Consider the following 19,874-nt stretch of genomic DNA (forward strand, 5'->3'; position numbering starts at 1 on the left):
AGGAGAGAAAAGAGAAGAAAAAAAGGCTGTATGTGCTATTGGCCTCAGGTGGAATTCACAGTTAGTGGCGCTGGAACACCTCTTAACTTGGGAGCTCTGGGGCCTTTAGGGCGCACAGGCGGCCTGACTTCGTCACGGGGGGAAATCACACTCTTGCGCTTTACTTGCCGAATTTCACTTTGTGCTTGGACGGCAGCAGCGCAGAATCCGGGAGGCAAGCCATCAAAGTCCTCGGGGCTGGGGCTTCCGCGTCTCGCCCCGAACTCCTCCCAGCGTAGACAAGCCCCGCCCATCAAGAGGGTCGCCACGCCCCTGTTGAGTCTCCACAGCGCCCGTACTTGTTGAACTTTGACCTCGTCTCAGAGGCCGCACGGGTGGGGGCTGTACGTATGTGTCGTAGCTACGCATGGTTAGCGTCCTTATTCTAGCCGCGGCGGGAGCTGCGGTGGCCGTGCTTCTTCTGGCACTGCGGCTGTGGGTAGTGCTCCATTCTCGGGTCCTTGAGCCCCGTCAGTCTCTCAGTCTCTTGGTGGTGGCTGGGTCCGGTAAGTAGTGGGGCGTGGGTCGGTGACTACAAACCCCAGAGTGCACCGCGACGCTCTTCTCTGGTCTCCTTAGCACTTTTGGAGCATTGCATGCTGCAATTTGTAGTTTCCCTGCGTTACCGGAACCGGTCAGCCCAGTCAGGGCGAAATACTGATTTGCTGACGCGGCCCAGGCATCTTTTAATGACAAATGAGTAACTTACGCTTGTCTATAATTGAGCTTCCCTGTAGCGTATATTTTTCTAACAAATTATTATATTACTATATTATGTATATTGAACGGAGGGGACGCAGCAGCTTTATGATGCCAGCTTGCAATTTTCCTGAGTAGTAAAAGCTGTTTTGCGTTGTTAATCTAGGCATGTTGTGTTTCGTTTAGAAATCACGAACACTGCATGATAAATGAAGCAAAGTGAATTGCCACATTTATAAATACACAAAAGCCATGAGGATAGAAACAACTATCTCCTGATCATAGAACAATACACTTTTCAGAATATTGTGTCACAGTATGAACAACAAGCTGTCCTATCGGGTAATACAGTCAAAACAGAGATTACCAGCTCTGTAGGCGTTTACAATTTGAAAGGGTCTAGTTCTGACAGAGACGCATATATTGTGTACATTTAGAAATGATAGGAGATTGCATCCAGATACAATAATAATTTTAGTATGAGCAAATGTTGTAAACTTATGTTCAAGTATAATTCATTACTTTATTCGCTTAATCATGTGGAGATTTAGGAGAGACCAGGTATTATGCTAAACTCTGGAAATAACAGAACTAATACTACTACTTACGGTGGAGTAGTGACTGTGTCCCAAGCAGTGTGAAAGGTGCAAGGGTACGGCAGTGGAGGGAATGGAGATTAGATAAAACTAAAACAAAAAAACAGAATAGGTAATTGCTGTAATCTGGGACGTACAGACTGCTATGGAAGTCTTCAGGAAGGGCACCGCTTTATCTGAATGTGAGACCGGAAAATTCTGGGAAGAAGTGCTGTCTAAACTGAGACTTGAGAGATGACCAGGGAAGGGGAGCTGGGGCTTTGAGGACTGGAAGGGTGTGAAAAGAAGTTGATAGCACTTGCAAGGGCTGGCGGTGGGAGGGCACTGTTGCTTTGAGTTCAACGTGGAGAGGTAAACGAGGCGCAGATCCTGAAGAGCATTGTAAACCATGCTCTATAAAGCTATTAGCACTACTCCACTGCTTCGTTCCATGTAGGGGTTAGGAACACAGGTTCTAGATTGACATAATCCTGGAGTGGAGTCACATCTCTGCCACTTACTGACTTGGTGATCTTGGGCAAATTATTTAACCTCACTGAGCCTTGTTTCCACCTTAAAAAATATGGGATGAGAAGAGGTGAAGAGAGATTAAGTATGGAAGTATTAAAAGGGTTTAGCAAAGTGCTTGGCATATAATAAGCATTTAAAAAAAAATTTAGAGAGAGAGAGAGAGAGCAAGCGTGCATGTCAGGGCAGGGCAGAGGGAGAAAGAGAATCTCAAGCAGCCTCCATGCTCAGCGCCGGGCCCGAGTCAGAGCTCAATCTCAGGACTGTGAGATCATGACCTGAGCCCAAATCAAGAGTCAGATGCTTAACCGACTGAGCCACCTAGGCACCCCATTTAGTAAATGGTGACTGTCGTTAATCCTGGTAGCAAAGGATCTTTTAAAACACTTTTGAGTGGAGAGTGACCCAATTAAATCTAAGCTTTTACGTAGATCATTCAGCCTGCATTGTCAAGGGAATGTTTTGACAAAGATTGAAGTAGGGAGACAAGTAGGAACATTTTGAATAATTCAGATGACAAATGATGACAGCCTAACTAGGGTGATGGGTTTGGGGATGGAGAGAAGTATATGCATTTAAATAAGATTTAGGAGATTAAAAAAAATCACAGATCTTGTGGTTTAAAAGTAGGAAGTAAGGAAAGGAAAGGTTCAGGAATGATGTCCAGGTGTCTGTCTTGAACAAATGGATGAATGGATGTTACCGCCATTCATTTGACAGTATTAGATTTGGTGGACTGAGAACCAAAATTAAGACTGATAATTACTCTGGCAAGTGGTCCTTGTCATTCAAACCATTCAGGGTAGGGAGAGGTCAAGGCCCTCAAAGAATCCTCCAAGTCAAAGAAAGACTTATATTCAGATGAACAGTTTAACACTTCATGCCCAAAATGTTGGAGGAGGGGGAAGGCATTTTCACTGTTTACCTTGACTACCAAAAAAGTAGTCTTTAGATACCATAAAACGTTATTAATCAACCACTTACATTCAAAGAACATCAATTGAAATTACTACTTTTCCTTGAAACAACATATGATCTTCAAATTTTAGATTTAATATCAAATGCTCATCTACCCATTCATTCGATAATAGGAGTGCCTACTGTTTTCTAAGCACTGGAGATACAGTAGTAATAAAATGAACAGAAGTCCCTGCCATCATGTCATGGTTGAGCAAGGGTAGGGGGAGACAAAAACAAAAGAAATAAATAGATTTCATATTAAATTATATGGTGATAAATACTAGGGGGTAGGGAGGGGGATTGCATTTTAGAATTGTAAGGGAAAGCCTTCTTGGGGGGATGACAGGATGTCCAACAGCAGGGAGGCCACAGTTGCTGGAGTAGACTTAAAACTGGGTAGAAGCAGATGAGGCCCATAAGGTAACAAATTAAGGGGTTAGATTACAAGATGACTTTTATTCCATGTGAGAAGGGAAGCCACAGGAGGGTTTTGAGCGGAGGTAAATCATTTGATCAACTCTTTCTAATAGGGTCACAGTGGATGCTGTGTTGGGAATAGATGGACGTAGACACTTGAATAGACAAATGGAGCTGGGGGAGCAGACCAGGAAGCTATGGTCATAATCAATGTGAGTAATATGGCTTGGAGCTGGGTAGGAGCAAAGGAGATGGAGAGAAGAGATTGGATTCTGGGTGTATTTTTTTAAATACAATTTATTGTCAAATTGGCTGACATACAACACCCAGTGCTCATCCCAACGAGTGCCCTCCTCAATGCCCGTCACTCATTTTCCCCTCTCTCCCACCCCCGTGTCCACCCTCAGTTTGTTCTCTGTATTTCAGAGTCTCTTGTGGTTTGCCTCCCTCCCTCTCTGTAACTATTTTCTCCCCTTCCCTTCCCCCACGGTCTTCTGTTAAGTTTCTTAAGATCCACATATGAGTGAAAACATGATACCTGTCCTTTTCTGACTTATTTCACTCAGCATAATACCTTCTAGTGTCATCCACATTGCTGCAAATTGCCAGATTTCATTCTTTCCCATTGCCAGGTAGTATTCCATTATATATATAAACCACATCTTCTTTATCCATTCGTCAATTGATGGACATTTGGACTCTTTCCATAATTTGGCTATTGTTGAAAGTGCTGCTATAAACATTGGAGTACATGTGCCCCTATGCATCAGCACTCCTGTACCCTTTGGGTAAATTCCTAGTAGTGCTATTGCTGGGTCACAGGGTAGATCTATGTGTAATTTTTTTGAGGAACCTCCACACTGTTTTCCAGAGTGGCTTCACCAGTTTGCATTCCCACCAACATTGCAAGAGGGTTCCCATTTCTCCACATCCTTGCCAGCATCTGTAGTTTCCTGATTTGTTCATTTTAGCCATTCTGACCAGTGTGAGGTGGTATCTCAGTGTGGCTTTGATTTTTATTTCCCTGATGATGAGTGACATTGAGCATTATGTAAGGTACAACTGAGAAGATTTTGTTCCCAAAGAATATATCTTAAGAAAAGAGTAAAATGGAAGACAAGGCCCATCATTGTAACGACTTCAGTTGGTGGCAAGGTTAAATCTTCAAAGAATGTATTCAGTAAGTGTTTCCTTTTAAGAAAAGAAAAGACTGTTAAAGCAGGTATAATGAAGTTTTAATTGCAGTGGAAAATGTGGAAATTATCCTTTTTATCCTTAATTGGTCCAGCTGTGAAAGCAAGTACCTACTTTGCAAACCACACACTTTCTCAAGGCTAAAAACAAAAATACAAAAATGAGCATAAATCAGATGTTTAAATTACATGCCCCAGACACAAAGATGGGTGACAAGTTACAAAGCTAAAGTATGATTCTAATTCCTGAAACTCACACATAATCTATGCCAATTTTATTTCTACATCTAGTCCCTTCTGCAATGTAGAGAGTAATTCTTCCCTTTCTACTATAATAAAATATGTGTATGGGGAGAAACCACATGCTTAATTTGTTCTATATGTTCACTGTTTCACTATCGAAAGCACTTTCTTGCAACAGTAGCAGTGGAGGAGAGTTTAGTAGGTGGGGGGAACAGTGTGACCGAGACAAGGAGGAGATAACAAGATGAATAGAGAGAATGTTAAGGACATCAACCTGGCTGAGGCTGAGAGATTGTGAAATGAAACTAAATGGGTATGATAGGGCTCGTTGAGAAGGAGTTTGATTGCTTTGCTTAAAAATGCTGCATAGTTAATGTGATAGATTGATGTGCTTTTGTGTTTTTTTTTCATGAAGGAAACCTCAATGTACACAGTCGATTTTTGAATTCATGGTTTTGAAATTAAAGCATTAAAATGTTGGAGATTGTACAGTTTCAAACTTTGAACCATTGTTTGGTGAAACTGGTAAATATTTGATGGCCTGCAGTGTGCTGAGACTTCTTTTAGGAGCTGGGGTTACAGTGATGAACAGAAGTCTTCCTTAGGAATCCCCAAGCCCTGCGGGTCAGTGCTCATGCCCCCCTGACATTACTTCGCAGCCCAGAAACCTTCAGTGACAGTTTTTCCATTTTTCAACCTACTTTCCTGATCTGCTTTCACTCTTGTCCTTCTCCCCAGTATTTCCCCCATTCCTTGAGCCCACATCTCAGATTTTGCCATCTTACGTCCTAATGATCCCACCCAGTGGCCTCCCTACTGCTCTGTGTCCATTAGCTTCGGCTTCAGCTTTATCAGGGATCTCCCCTACTCTTACAAGGTTGTTTTCATAACCATTTGCTTGCCTCCCCTCTGCCCTCATTTAAATTTTTCATGCTGTCTTGCATCACTCTTTACATGTCTGTGTGCATTCTTTCCCCTTGTACCAGGCTTCTTGATAACAGGAGTTGTGTCTTCTACTTCTTTGTGCCTCCTTAGCACCTACTGCTAGTGCCAATTTTATTGTTTTACTTTTATTATCCTCTTCCCCCATATAAAAGTAGTATTTATACAAGGGCATCGATTATTGTTTCCAGATGTTGCTTTTGTCTTTTGAGGAATACATAAAACATAACATTAGTATAGCAGAGCCAAATGGATATGTCCGTTGGGCATTTCTTTTTTCTTTTCAATGTTTATTTCAATTCCAGTTAGTTAACACAGCATAATATCAGTTTCAGGTGTAAAGTACAATGTACATTCAACACTTCCAGTGTACATCCAGTGCTCATCACAACAAGTACACTGCTTAATCCCCATCACCTATTTAATTCATCCCCCCACCTGCCTCCCCTCTAATAACCACATTGTGGCATTTTTAATTTTTAAAAAAATTTTTTTAATTTGTTTTTGAAAGAGAGAGACACAGAGAGACAGAGTGCAAGCAGGGGAGGGGTAGAGAGAGGGGGAGACACAGAATCTGAAGTAGGCTCCAGGCTCTGAGCTGTCAACACAGAGCCCGATGCGGGGCTGGAACCCATGAACGGGGAGATCATGACCTGAGCCAAAGTCAGACGCTTAACTAACTGAGCCACCCAGGTGCCCCCACATTGTGGGAATTTTAATCTTAGGCCTTTCAATATTTTTTCCAGGTGGGCACACCACTGAGATCCTGAGGCTGCTTGAGCACCTGTCCAATGCTTACTCTCCCAGACATTATATCATTGCTGATACTGATGAAATGAGTGCCCATAAAATAAATTCTTTTGAACGAAATCGAGCTGATAGAGACCCCAGTACCATGGTAAGTGATCATTTCTATTTCTAAGAAAGTTAAAAGTCATATATTGAGTTTAATTGTCTCTGGAAACAATCTTGTGGCACCTCAGTGCCCTGCCCTTACAGGGCAGTCAAATGTTTATTGCTGATGAAATGTATTTCCTCTACTACCAAAAGATAAGACTTCCTTTAAAGTGTATCTTCGAGTGGTAGCTTAATTTGTTATATTCTTTTTTATTCTTGTAAAGGAAGGAAATTATTTTTCAGTTAAGTCCAAGTGTGAAAATTGTTTTATTTAAACTTACATAAGACATCCAGTTGATGTGCTTATTGGCTCTTCACTAAAAGTTCTTTATCAAGGTCCTGCATTTCTCGATGATTTATCTATGACAACTTCATTGTCTTCAAATTGTCTTTGTATCTGCCTTTACAATTACTTCTGTACCTCTGGCTGCTCGCTTTAGCATTTTAGTGAGAATTTGGGGTAAAAGAACCCAAGTGAAACTGTGCTTTATCATGAAGGAAACTGGAGCTAGTGCTTGTGTAGATTGTCTTCATCCATCCCTCCTCTGGTGCCTTCCCAGCCATGGGGTGGCAGCAGGTGGTTCAGGAGTGGAAGCTGACCCCGCTCAGGCCCCTCAAAGTGTTTCACTGGGCATTTTGGACTTGGGGACCCAGAAAATGGAGACAGTCTTTCTTTGGGGGCAAACTCTGTGAAAGCTAAGACTTGGGAGCTGCTGGCAGTCATGTTTTCATGTGGTGGGTAAAGACAGACTACAGTTGGAGAAAAGAAGGAAATTAATGCACAGGAAGAATAAAATAAGAAACCAGATGGTGAGTCCTGCCTTTAGTAACTCCAAACGCCCAGCTGCATCTGCATGGGAAAATCAGGATCCACTAATATCACCCCTCTCTCACTCCCCCTCAAATCCCTCTCTCACCTCCCCACCCCACTCCACTCCATTCCCAGGCCTTTTAAACTCCAGTTGAGTATTAGTCACTTGTAAACATGATCCCTAACTAAAACACTATGGAAATGTGTTCTTGGAGAGTCCATGTCAAACAACATTAGAATCTGCCTGCTGTGAATTGAGCCCTAACAAAACGTATGGTATGTTTTTTCTATGTGGGAGATGAGCCAAATGCTTCATTTCTGTTTTAGGCATCAATGCTGTATTTGTTTCTTGTGGTCTGCTGTAACAGAGTACCACATTCTGAGTGTTCAGGCTACAAGTCTGCAGTCAAGGAGTCTGCTGGGCCGTGTTCTCTCTGAAGGGGAGAGAATCTTCCTCACTTCTCATGGTTGCCAGCAGTCCTTGGTGTTCCTTGGCTTGTAGCAGCATCATTTTAATCTCTGCCTCCATTGTCATAGGGCCATTTCCGTGTCTCTGTCTTCACATTCCCTTCTCATAAAGACACCAGTCATTGGATGTATGGCCCACCCTAATTCGCTGTGACCTCATCTTAACTTGATCCATCTACAAGACCTGTTTCCAAATAAGGTCACATTGACAGATCCCAGCTGGACAGGAATTTGAGGGGGGACACTACTCATCCCTGTGTGCTAGTTATTGACCCTCTTAATAATGTGTGAGACAGATAATGATATCCTTATTTCACAAATGAGAAAAGTGAGACCGAGAAGTATAAGTAAGGTCCTGCCTAATACGTGTCGCTTACCTAAACGTGTCTTCTCTGAAACTTTTTCTTCATAGGCCTCTTTTGTGTACTCTTTTCCAACCCAAAAAACTAAGAAAAGAATGCTTCAGGGTTTATTCGCGGCATCAGAGACTTAAAAATGTCATTGAATCATAGTGTATGTTAGAATTGGTAGAGAATATGGAGAATATGATGGTGATTTTTTGCACAAGAGGAATATAGTATTATATTACAGCAGTGATAAAGTTTACTTAAAAATATAAAATTAAAAAAATTACAAATTGTTGTTTTCAACATAAGGAACAGGTAGCTTTTTACCCAATTATTAGTGTATATATTATTTTCTTCTTTCTAAAGTTGCATCCAATCGGAGGCTCCAGTTTTGATTCAGTATATATACTGAATATTTCCCTCCAAGTCCATCAGCATATGGATTGTTTATTTGCTGAATTTCATGGTTTAATGAAACATTGGGAACGTTGTTGTAGACACTTCAGAGCCCAATAAGTTGGGTGTCATTCACTTTATTTTATTTATTTTTTAATTTAAGTCTAGTTGACACACAGTGTTATGTTAGTTTCAGGTGTAAACATAGTGATTTGATAACTCTATATGTTATGCTGTGCCCACCACAAGTATAGCTGCCATCTGTCACCATGCAAAACTGTCACAGTACCACTGACTCTATTCCCTATGCTGTGCCTTTCATCCCTGTGACTTACTCATTCCATAACTGGAAGCCTCTACTTCCCATTCTCCTTCATCCATTTTGCCCATTCCCTCGCCCTTTCACCTCTGGCAGCCACCAGTTTGTTCTCTGTTTATATGGGTCTGTTTCTGCTTCATTTGTTTCTTTTGCTTTTTAGATTCCATTCTAAGTGAAATCGTATGGCACTTGTCTTTCTCTGTCTGACTTATTTTACTTAACATAATATCATCTAGGTCCAAACAAGATTTGATTCACCTTAATACAAAAGCCAAAGATTTTGAATTTTTAAAGTGCCATTATTTTTTCTTACTATCAAAGTGGTACCACCACTGTAGGACTAAGCATTTCTGTTAGGCTACCTCCTTCCATCAGTTAATTTACTGCTGGGGCAATGCAAGTCTCCTTAGAAAAGAAATACTATCTCATTCCTAAAAGGTTTTATACTTATGAATCTGAAGCTGGGAAGAGTTTCTGCAAAAATGCAGAGGAGAGCTACTGAGGGTGATAGCATGAACATGCCTGTTGTCCTTTCTGCTGGCCACCCCATGTGCCACACTTAGAGGAGAGGGCAGGTGGAGAGACACCTTCCCACCAAGACTTGATAAGGGGAGGAATCCACTTCCTCTTCTCTTGTTTTCACTACAGATTAAGGGGGGGGGATGTACCTGCAACCCCCACCTCCCCCACAGACAGCTATCCATTGTGTATCTTCCACGGGGCTCACAAGACTGGGAAGAGGGAGTCTTGGTGAAGAAATCAGTAGTGATCAATACATTTGCTGGCAGAGCCCTTATTAGCCAAGAATATTGAACAGTCTAGATCTGCACTGTCTAGTACAGTAGTTACGAGTACTGGCTCAGCACCATTTACTGAATGCTCCTTTTTTCACTAATGTGCAGTGCTACCCCTGTTATATCAAGTTGCTGCGTGTGTATAGATCTGTGTGTGAGCTTTCTTCTTTGTTAACTGGTTTGTCTGCTGCTAATATCAAGCTCCCATAGTCTTACTCTTCAGGAGTATTTTAGGGGTTCTTTCTTTTTCACATGGGTTTTTGAGTTAGCTTTGGCAAGTTCACAAAGAAACATACTAAAATTTTTGTATGAATTGAATTGAATCCGTGCATCAGTTTGAAGAGAACTTAAATCTACGTGATGGTATCTTCTTGTCCCGGGACATCATCCATCTCTCCATTATTTAGGTTTCCTTTAATGCTTTTCAGTAACATTTTTAATTTTCATCACAAGAGTTTTGCATATTTTTTGTTGTTTTTATTTCTACGTACCTTGTATTGTCTCATTATCATTGTAAGTGATATACCTTTTAATGATCTTTCCTGTGTTTCAGTATATAGAAATATAATTGATTGGAGCATAGTGATCTTGTAAGAACCACCTTGCTACACTCTAATTAATTCCAATAATTTGTACACTTTTATGTTATCAAGATATCATATTATGTTAAGTACACTTTTATGTTATCAAAATAATATCATCTGCAAATAGTAACAATTGTGATTCTTTCTAATCTTTACACCTTTTCTTTCTTTTTCTCATTTTGTTGTTAGACTCTCCAGAACAATAACTAATAGAAGCAATGTACTGGTCATCCTTATATTCTTTCTGATTTTAAAAATTTTCCAAGAGTTTAATTTTAAATCATATTTAGTTGATTTTTATCAAATGTCTTTTCTTCGTCTCAAATAATCATATTGTTTTTCCCATTTTATCTGTTTTCATGGGCAGTTACATGGTATAAACTATTGTGGTATTCTTGGAATAAACCCAGTTTGTTCATAGCGAGTTATATTTTAACACATTGCTGGATTTTGTTTACAAATATATTTGTAGGGTTTTTTCATTAATGTTCATGAATAGGATTCCCCTGTACTTGTCCTTTCTTGTGCTGTTCCTAAGTATCAAGGTTAAACTAATCTCATTATGTGAGTATACAGCTTTTTGTTCTGTGGAGAAATTTGGGTAAATATCAGTTGCTCTTTCTTTTTTTTTCTTTTTTTTTTTTTTGAACAGAGTCAATCTTTTATATATTTGCTTATTTTAAGTGAGCAAAGATCTTTTTTTTTTTAATGTTTTTATTTATTTTTGAGACAGAGACAGAGCATGAGTGGGGAAGGGGCAGAGAGAGAGGGAGACACAGAATCTGAAGCAGGCTCCAGGCTCTGAGCTGTCAGCACAGAGCCCGATGCGGGGCTCGAACTCACAGACTGTAAGATCGTGACCTGAGCTGAAGTCGGACGCTTAACCAACTGAGCCACCCAGGCGCCCCGAGCAAAGCTCTTTATAGCATTGAACAAAAAAGAAATTCAGTTCTTCACTAGAATGGCACTACAAACTCATTTTTGCATCATAATAATCAAAGCGCAGTTGCTTTTTAAATTTTGTAGAATTTGGGGCGCCTGGGTGGCGCAGTCGGTTAAGCGTCCGACTTCAGTCAGGTCACGATCTCGCACTCCGTGAGTTCGAGCCCCGCGTCAGGCTCTGGGCTGATGGCTCAGAGCCTGTTTCTGATTCTGTGTCTCCCTCTCTCTCTGCACCTCCCCGGTTCATGCTCTGTCTCTCTCTGTCCCAAAAATAAATAAACGTTGAAAAAAAAAAAATTAAAAAAAAAATAAATTTTGTAGAATTTGTCTATAAAAATACCTAGCCCTGATGTGTTCTTTTTGTTGTAGTTATAGACTCCTCAGACTTTCTGTTTGTTCTTAAGACAATGTTGCTAAGATATTTTTCTAGGAATATGTCCATTTTTTATGAGTTTACAAATGTGTTAACATAATTATTTTCATAATATTCTCCTGCCACTTTTGTAATGTGTGCTACAGTGTTCACATGGTATATCTTTATCCATCTCTTTATTTTTACTTTTTGATATGTTGTGTTTTAGGTGTGTCTTTTATAAATGACATATAACACTTTTTAAAATTAAAAGACAATGATTTTTGGTTTTGAAGTAGCTTGTTTGGTACCTGTACATTTATTGTGATTATTAATGTATTAAGTTTATTTCTACTATTTTATTTGAGTCTTTCTACTTACCGAAAGATTTTTGACTCTTTTCATCCTCCCTTCCTATCTTCTGTTTGGATTAATTAGCTTTCTTTATATTCCCTTTTTTCCTTCCCCTGGAATAGAAATTATTCTATTCTCCCAAGACATTATTCTTAAATGTCTACATGGATACCTAACTCAAAGTCAAAAACTTAATATCTCCATCCTCCTCCTGAAAAACAAGGCTTTTAGAATTAAAACAAATTTTTTTTAATGTTTATTTTTGAGAGAGAGAGAGAGAGACAGAGTGTGAGCGGGGGAGTTGCAGAGAGAGAGAGAGGGAGACACAGAATCCAAAGCAGGCCCCAGGCTCTGAGCTGTCAGCACAGAGCCTGACGTGGGTCTCGAACTCACAGATAGCAAGATCATGACCTGAGCCGAAATTAGACGCTTAACTGACTGAGGCGCCCCTAGAATGTTTTAAGTGTAAGCACCCCTTCCCATCTTACATACTATTGTTTAGTGTTTTGGTTCTACCTTGTTTTTATACCACCCAAATTACTTATTACTATTATTTTATACAGTCAGTGCTTATTTAGATTTATATAGCATTTTCTTTGCTTATTCTTTCTACGCCTTCCTTTTGGATCAAATGTCTTTTTTCCAGAGTATATCTTTTATTAATTCTTTCATGGAAGGTCTGTTAAGTGATTTATTCTTTCTGTGTTTTTTGTTTTCCTGAGAATATATTTTGGTTTTGATCTTCCTTTGATTGCATACTGCATTTGGAATTCTAGGTTGAATTTTTTTCCTTCATAAATATATATTTAGTATTCATTCATTTATTTAACAGATTCTTATTGAACACCTACTGCGTGCTAGTGATATAGTAGTAAATAAAACATGCAAGAATCTCTGCCCTCATGGTGGCTGCATTCCAATGGGGAAACAATAAACAAGATAATCAAGTAAAATTTGTAATGTGTTAGTGATAAATGCTAAGGAGAAAAATAAAGCAAGGCAAGGAAATAGGGAATATTGGGTTAAATTTTAGGTTTGGGAGGTTGCAATTTTAGGTTAGAGTGGCCACGAAAGGTGGCATTTGAACAAAGACCTGAGGGAGGTGAAGTATAAAGCCATCTGGGGAAAGAGAATTCTTGGAGAAAACAATAACTGCAAAGAAGATCTTGAGGTGGGGCTATGCCTGGCATGTTCTTGAAATAACAAAGAGGTCAAATTGGCCAAAGCAAAGTAAGTGAGGAAGAGCTGAACAGATTATGAGCCCATAGACATCAAGGTGGGCATGTTGGGATCAGATTTTTTTAAGGCCATGTTGTCCGTTTTTAGTCTTAGAATTTTTTTCCCTGTGTGTGAAATGGGGAGCAATTGGGAAGCTTTAGGTAGAGGAGCGATGTGATCTTTTATTTTTATTTTTATTGTTATTATTTTTACTTTTTCTTTAGTTGAAGTGTAGTTGACACACAATGTTACATTACTTTCAGGTGTACAGCATAGTGATTTGACAAGGTTGTATGTTATGCTGCGTTCACCACAAGTGTAGCTGCCATCTGTTACAATAAAACGTTTTTATAGTACTATTGACTATATTCCCTGTACTGTACCTTTTATTCCCGTGACTTATTCATTCCATAACTGAAAGCCTGTATCTCCCACTGGCTTTCACCTATTTTGCCCATCCTCCCAGCTGTGTTCCCTCCCTCTGGCAACCGTCAGTTTGTTCTCTGTTTATGGGTTTGTTTCTGTTTTTTGTTATTCGTTTGTTTTTAGATTCCACATGTAAGGGAAATCATAGCCCCACACACCGGGGCTAGGTATTTTTATAAACAAGTTCTACAAAATTTAATTTTTTTTTTTAACGTTTATTTATTTTTGAGACAGAGAGAGACAGAGCATGAACGGGGGAGGGTCAGAGAGAGGGAGACACAGAATCTGAAACAGGCTCCAGGCTCTGAGCTGTCAGCACAGAGCCTGACGCGGGGCTCGAACTCACGGACCGTGAGATCATGACCTGAGCCGAAGTTGGCCGCTTCAACCCAGGCGCCCCATGTTCTACAAAATTTAAAAAGCAACCGCACTTTGGGGTGCCTGGGTGGCTCAGTCAGTTGAGTGTCCGACTTCATCTCGGGTCATGATCTCACGGTCTGTGAGTTCGAGTCCCGCGTCAGGCTCTGTGCTGACAGCTCAGAGCCTGGAGCCTGCTTCGGATTCTGTGTCTCCCTCTCTCTCTGCCCCTCCGCCGCTCATGCTCTGTCTCTCTCTCTGTCAAAAATAAATAAACATTAAAATTTAAAAAAAAAAGCAACTATTCTTTGATTATTATGATGCAAAAGGGAGTTTGTAGTGCCATTCTAGTAAAGAACTGAATTTCCTTTTTGTCCAATGCTATAAAGATCTTTGCTCACTTAAAATTAAACACATATATAAAAGATTGACTCTCTTCAAAAAAAAAAAAAGAAAAAGAAAAAGAAACTCATTTCACTTAGCATAATACTCTCTAGGTCCGTACATGTTGCCACAAATGGCAAGATCTCCTCCTTTTTATAGTTGATAATCCATGTGTATAAATCTTCTTTACCCATTAATCTGTCAGTGGACACTGGGTTACTTCCATATCTTGGTTATTGTAAATAATGCTGCGATAAACATAGGGGTGCGTATATCTTTTTGAATTAGTGTTTTTGTTTTCTTTGGGCAAATTCCCAATAGTGGAATCATTGAATCATATGGTATTTCTATTTATAATATTTTGAGGAATTGTCATATAGTTTTCCACAGTTGCTGTGCCAATTTACATTCCCACCAACAGTGCACAAGAGTTCCTTTTTCTCCACATCTTCATCAACCATTGTTATTCCTTACCTTTTTGATTCAAGGCATTCTGACAGGGATAAGGAGATATTTCATTGTGGCTTTGATTTGCATTTCTCTGATAATTAGTGATGTTGAACATCTTTTCATGTATATATTGGCTATCTGCATGTCTTATTTGGAAAAACGTCTCTTCAGGTCTTTTGTCCATTTTTAATCAGGTTATTTGTTTTTTTGGTGTTGAGTTGTATAAGCTCTTTATATATGGGGAATATTAACCTTCCATTGAATATATTATTTGCATATATCTTCTCCCATTCATTTGGTTGCCTTTTGTTTTGTTGATGGTTTCCTTTGCTGTGCAAAAACTTGTTATTTTTATGTAATCCCAATATTTTATTTTTGCTTTTGTTTCCCTTGCCTTAGGAAGCATATCTAGAAAAATGTTTCTATGGCAGATATCCAAGAAATTATTGCCAGTGCTTTATTCTAGGAGTATTATGGTTTCCTGTCTCACCTTTAATTCATTTTAAGTTTTTTGTTTTTTTTTGTTTTTTTTTTAAGGTATGGTGTTAGAAAGTGGTCTAGTTTCGTTGTTTTGCATATAGCTGTTCAATTTTTCCAGCACCATTTTCCAGCACCTCACTGTATATTCTTTCCTCCCTTGTCAATAGATTAACTGACCGTATAAGCATAGGTTTATTTCTGGATTCTCTATTCCATTACATTAATCTATGAGTCTGTTTTTGTGCCAGTAGCATACTTTTTTTATACTATAGCTTTGTAGTATATCTTGAAATCTGAAACTGTGATGTTTCCAGCTTTGTTCTTTCTCAAGATTGCTTTGACTGTTCAGGGTCTTCTGTGGTTTCGTACAAATTTTAGGATCATTTGTTACAGTTCTGTCAACAGTGCTGTTGGTATTTTGATAGGAGTTGCAGTGAATGTATAGATTACTTTGAATGTTATTCCAATCCATGATTGTGGCATGTCTTTCCATTTGTTTGTGTTGTCTTCAGTTTCTTTTATCAGTGTTTTATAATTTTCAGAGATCAGATCTTTCACCTGTTTGCCTAAGTTTATTCATAGGCATTTTATTTCCTTTGGTGCAGTTGTAAATGAATTGTTTTCTTAATTTCTCTTTCTACTACTTTGTTAAGTGTATAGGAATGCAACCAATCTCTGTATATTAATTCTATCCCCTGCAACTTTACTGAATCCAATTATTATGATAGTTTTTGGGTGGAGTCTGTAAAGTCTTCTATGCATATAGTATCATGTCATCTGTAAATAATGACAGTTTAACTTCTTTCTTACCAATTTGTATGCCTTTTATTTCTTTTTCTTGTCTGATTGCTGTGACTAGGTCTTCCAGTACTATGTTGCAAGAAGTGGTAAGAGTGGATATGCTTGTCTTGCTCCTGATATAAGGGGAAAAGCCCTCAGTTTTTTACCATTGAGTATGGTGTCAGCTGTGTGTTTTCATATATGGCCTTTATTATATTGAGATATGTTTTCTCTAACCTCACTTTGTTGAGAGTTTTTATCACGAATGGATGTTGAATTTTGTCAAATGCTTTCTCTGCATCTGAAATGATCATGATTTTTATCCTTCATTTTGTTTGATACGTGTATCACATTGATTGATTTGTGAATATTGAACCATTCTTGCACCCCTGGAATAAATCCCACTTGGTGGTGGTGAATAATCCTTTTAACATATTGTTGAGTGTGGTTTGCTGACATTTTGTTGAGGATTTTTGCATCTATGTTCATCAGAGATATTGGCCTGTGGGTTTTTTATTTCCTTGTGGTGTCTTTGTCTGGTTTTGGTGTCAGGGTAATGCTGGCCTTATAGAATGTATGTGAAAGCTTTCCTTCCTCTTCTATATTTTGGAATAGTTTAAGAGGAATTCTGTATATCTATCTGGTCCTGGACTTTTGGGGAGTTTTTTGGATTACTGACTTAATTTTGTTACTAGTAATCATTCTGTTCAGATTTTGTCCTGATTCAATTTTGGAAGATTATCTTTTTCTAAGAATTTATCCATTTCTTCTAGGTTGTCTAATTTGTTGGTATGTAATTTTTCAGAGAAGTCTCTTACAATCCTTTATATTTCTGTGGTGTTGGTTGTTACTTCTCTTTCATTTCTGATTTATTTACTTGGGTCCTTTCTCTTTTTTTCTTGATGAGTCTGGCTACAGTTTTATCAATTTTGCTTATCTTTGCCAAGAAACAGCTCTTGGTTTCATTGATCTTTTCTATTGCTTTTTTAAAGTCTCTGTTTCACTTATTTCCACTCAGATCTTTATTATTTCCTACCTTTTATTAACTTTGGGTTTTGTTTGTTTTTTTTTTCCTAATTCCTTTAGGTGTAAGGTTTGCTTGCTTGAGATTTTTCTTGTTTCTTGTGGCAGGCCTGTATTGCTATGAATTTTTCTCACAGAGCTGCTTTTGCTGTGTCCCAAAGATTTCTGGACCATTATGTTTCCAGTTTCATTTGTCTCCATGTATTGATTTATTTATTTCTTTGATTTCTTCGTTGACTCATTGGTGGTTTGTAGCATGTTGTTTAGGCGCCCCTGATTTATATTTTAGTAGGATCATTTTGGCTGCTGACTAAACTAAAGAGGAGAAGGGCAGAAGCAAGGAAAGGAGTTTGGAGGCCTTAGCAGTAATCCTGTGAGAGAGCAGTGTGGTTTGGACAAAAATGGCAGAAATGGATGTGATGTGAAGTGGTCAGATTCTGGATAAATTTTGAAGGTAGAGATAAATTTTGTCTATAGGCAGATACGATGTGTGTGGGTGTGGGAAAGAGATGAGTAGAGGATGACATCTAGATTTTTGACCCAAGCTATCAGAAAAAAGCAAAGAGGATTGCATGAGGGAGCAGGAGGACCAAGTGTGCTATGTCTTTAAATATACATGCAAAGATGTTGACTATGCAGTTTGATCTGTGAACGCAAGGTCCAGGAGAGAGCTCCGGTCTGACTGAATGTGAATTTTGGACTCTTCGGTGTTTACATGATGGTACTTAAAAGAAGAAACTGGATGAGATCACCAAGGGATTGTGTATAGTTAGAAATTAGTGGAAGACTAAGAACTGAGCCCCAGGGTACTCTAACTTTCAAATATAGGAAGCTGTTATTATCATACAAGTATCAGCTCTCAGTTTCTTGTTCCTTTGTGGCCTCTTCCCCCAAACACAGGACAGGGGTCCTCAGAGCCCAACCCAGGGTCACTGGCATAGTTATATCTTCCTCCCAGGCCTCTGTGTCAAAGGCTGCCTCTCCTTTCTCATTTTTTTCTTATGTCTGGCAAGTAGGGATTTCCCTTCTTTCTATTTCAGATAAAACCATATTTTGTTACATTTATTATAGCATTTTAATCTGCTTACAGAAGGAGGGTTTTCAGGTTAGTTTATATTGCCATCTTGCCAGAACCAAAGCCACATTAATTTTCTAATCAAAGTTGGAGTTTTATTGCGTTCTCTGTGTTGATGTCTGCTCTGGGCTGTTTGTATAAATAGCAACCCCCGCTCACCCAATTTGCTTTTTTTTTTTTTTTTCTGATATAACTGTACCAACTGCAATTTCCTAGCTACAGATAATATTCTTGTGGTTAAAGACTTTGACTCTCCCTTTATAGTTTGATTTTCAGCCTTTTTAAGTGAAGCAGAAAATCTGCACCATTTGAAAGCATTAACAGTAATTGCACTCTGTGCCTGGGCAAGATGTCTCATTCACATCACTCAGAGCTCTTTAGGAATAAAAGTGCATCGATTCACACTTGGTTCTGGTGAGAAGCCAAAGCCCACATTTGCAACACAAGACTGCTCTTCCAAAAACAGATAGACCTTCCTTCTCAGAAATCAGGAGATACAGATTACCAGTTGTTAATCATACAGCAAATTTTTAAGCTAAATTTTAAATTAATGTAATTTTGATAATGAAATGGTAGGGATGACCTATTTTTGTTGCAGAAACTTCATTCAAATTTCTCCTGATTCCTTTGATTGAGTGTAATTTTTAAAATGGTATTTAAAATCTTAAGGCGTGCAATTCACTGTATTTATAATTACACAGGAGTAAAGAGAAATAATTACTTGTGGTGTACTTTTTAACTCTACTCGTAGCTTATGTTTCTCTGCATGGTTGGCATTTAAAGAGAAACGGGGTTTCCTTGGGAGAAACATCTCAATCCTACTGGAATGACGCAACTGAGATTAGAAAGATGAGCAAAAGCTAAGCCAAAACAAACAAACAAACAAACAAGGAAACAAATGTTTAGCTGTGAAATGACTTCTATGAAAAAAATATCTCAAAAAGCCTTCTAAAGGAAATGTAATTTCCACTGGGATTAGTTCTAAAGTAAAGTGTAGCTAAAGTAATATCTTTCAGAAAGATTGGATGGTAACTTTCCCAAGTAGAACCAATTACTAGAGCTGTGTTATATGAAGGGAGGTGAAAAATCAAACCAGAGCTTTCCTCCTGGAGAGCAACAGTGTCCCCACACTGGCCTTTGTTTCACCAGGGACGCCCACCCCTGCGAGATGTGGAAGGAAACGAGGCTCAGGGCATTGCACGGTGGATTTTGGTTCATCCTTCTGTTTGCTTCTGTGTCTGAGCCTTATCTGTTAACTGCCTTTCTTGACAACCATTACTCGGAGCAACTTCTATTAGAGCATGAGTTAGCCCTTTTAGATCATATCATTAAAGAAAAAAGCTCAGCAACACTTGAATAAAACATTTTCAAAACTACATGTAAAAATTACAGAGTAGGCATTTTCTTACATAAAATAACAGAAGGTGCTGAAAACTGATTTGAAGCCAGCTTTACTTTGGGGTCATTTAACAAGATTTCCCACTGCTCTATAAATAAGCTTATACTGTTTTACCAAGAAAGATTATTTGTTCATTTATTCAAAAAATATTAAATGAGTGCCCATTCTGTATAAGACACTATACTTATGTGTATATTTCAGCAAATCCTTATTAAATTTGCCCCACAATCAACCGAGGCAGGATTGTAAGTGATTGTTTTCTGTTTCTTTACTCTTTTCTCTCCAAATTTTCTTTCCTATAGTTTTCTTTTTTTTTTTAATGTTTATTTAGTTTTGAGACAGAGAGAAGGGGGAGAGAGTGCGAGCAGGGGAGGGTCAGAGAGAGAGGGAGACACACAATCCACAATCTGATGATGTAGGCT

At 38.8% G+C, this 19,874-nt stretch overlaps 1 protein-coding gene across 1 annotated transcript in view; it reads left to right on the forward strand.

Moving 5' to 3' along the window:
- The first annotated feature begins 340 nt into the window (after positions 1 to 340).
- ALG14 (ALG14 UDP-N-acetylglucosaminyltransferase subunit) overlaps positions 341 to 19,874 on the forward strand; it is a 101,281-nt gene continuing 81,747 nt past the window's right edge. Inside the window, exons 1-2 of the mRNA XM_047085786.1 lie at positions 341 to 545; positions 6,343 to 6,494. Of these exons, the coding sequence (XP_046941742.1) occupies positions 407 to 545; positions 6,343 to 6,494 (291 nt within the window). The 5' untranslated portion in view covers positions 341 to 406. The remainder of the gene's footprint in view (positions 546 to 6,342; positions 6,495 to 19,874) is intronic.

Source organism: Lynx rufus, unplaced genomic scaffold (assembly GCF_022079265.1).
Source record: "Lynx rufus isolate CCGP_SWC_20201006 ecotype Redwood Valley unplaced genomic scaffold, mLynRuf1.p SCAF_2, whole genome shotgun sequence".
NCBI lineage: Eukaryota > Metazoa > Chordata > Mammalia > Carnivora > Felidae > Lynx > Lynx rufus.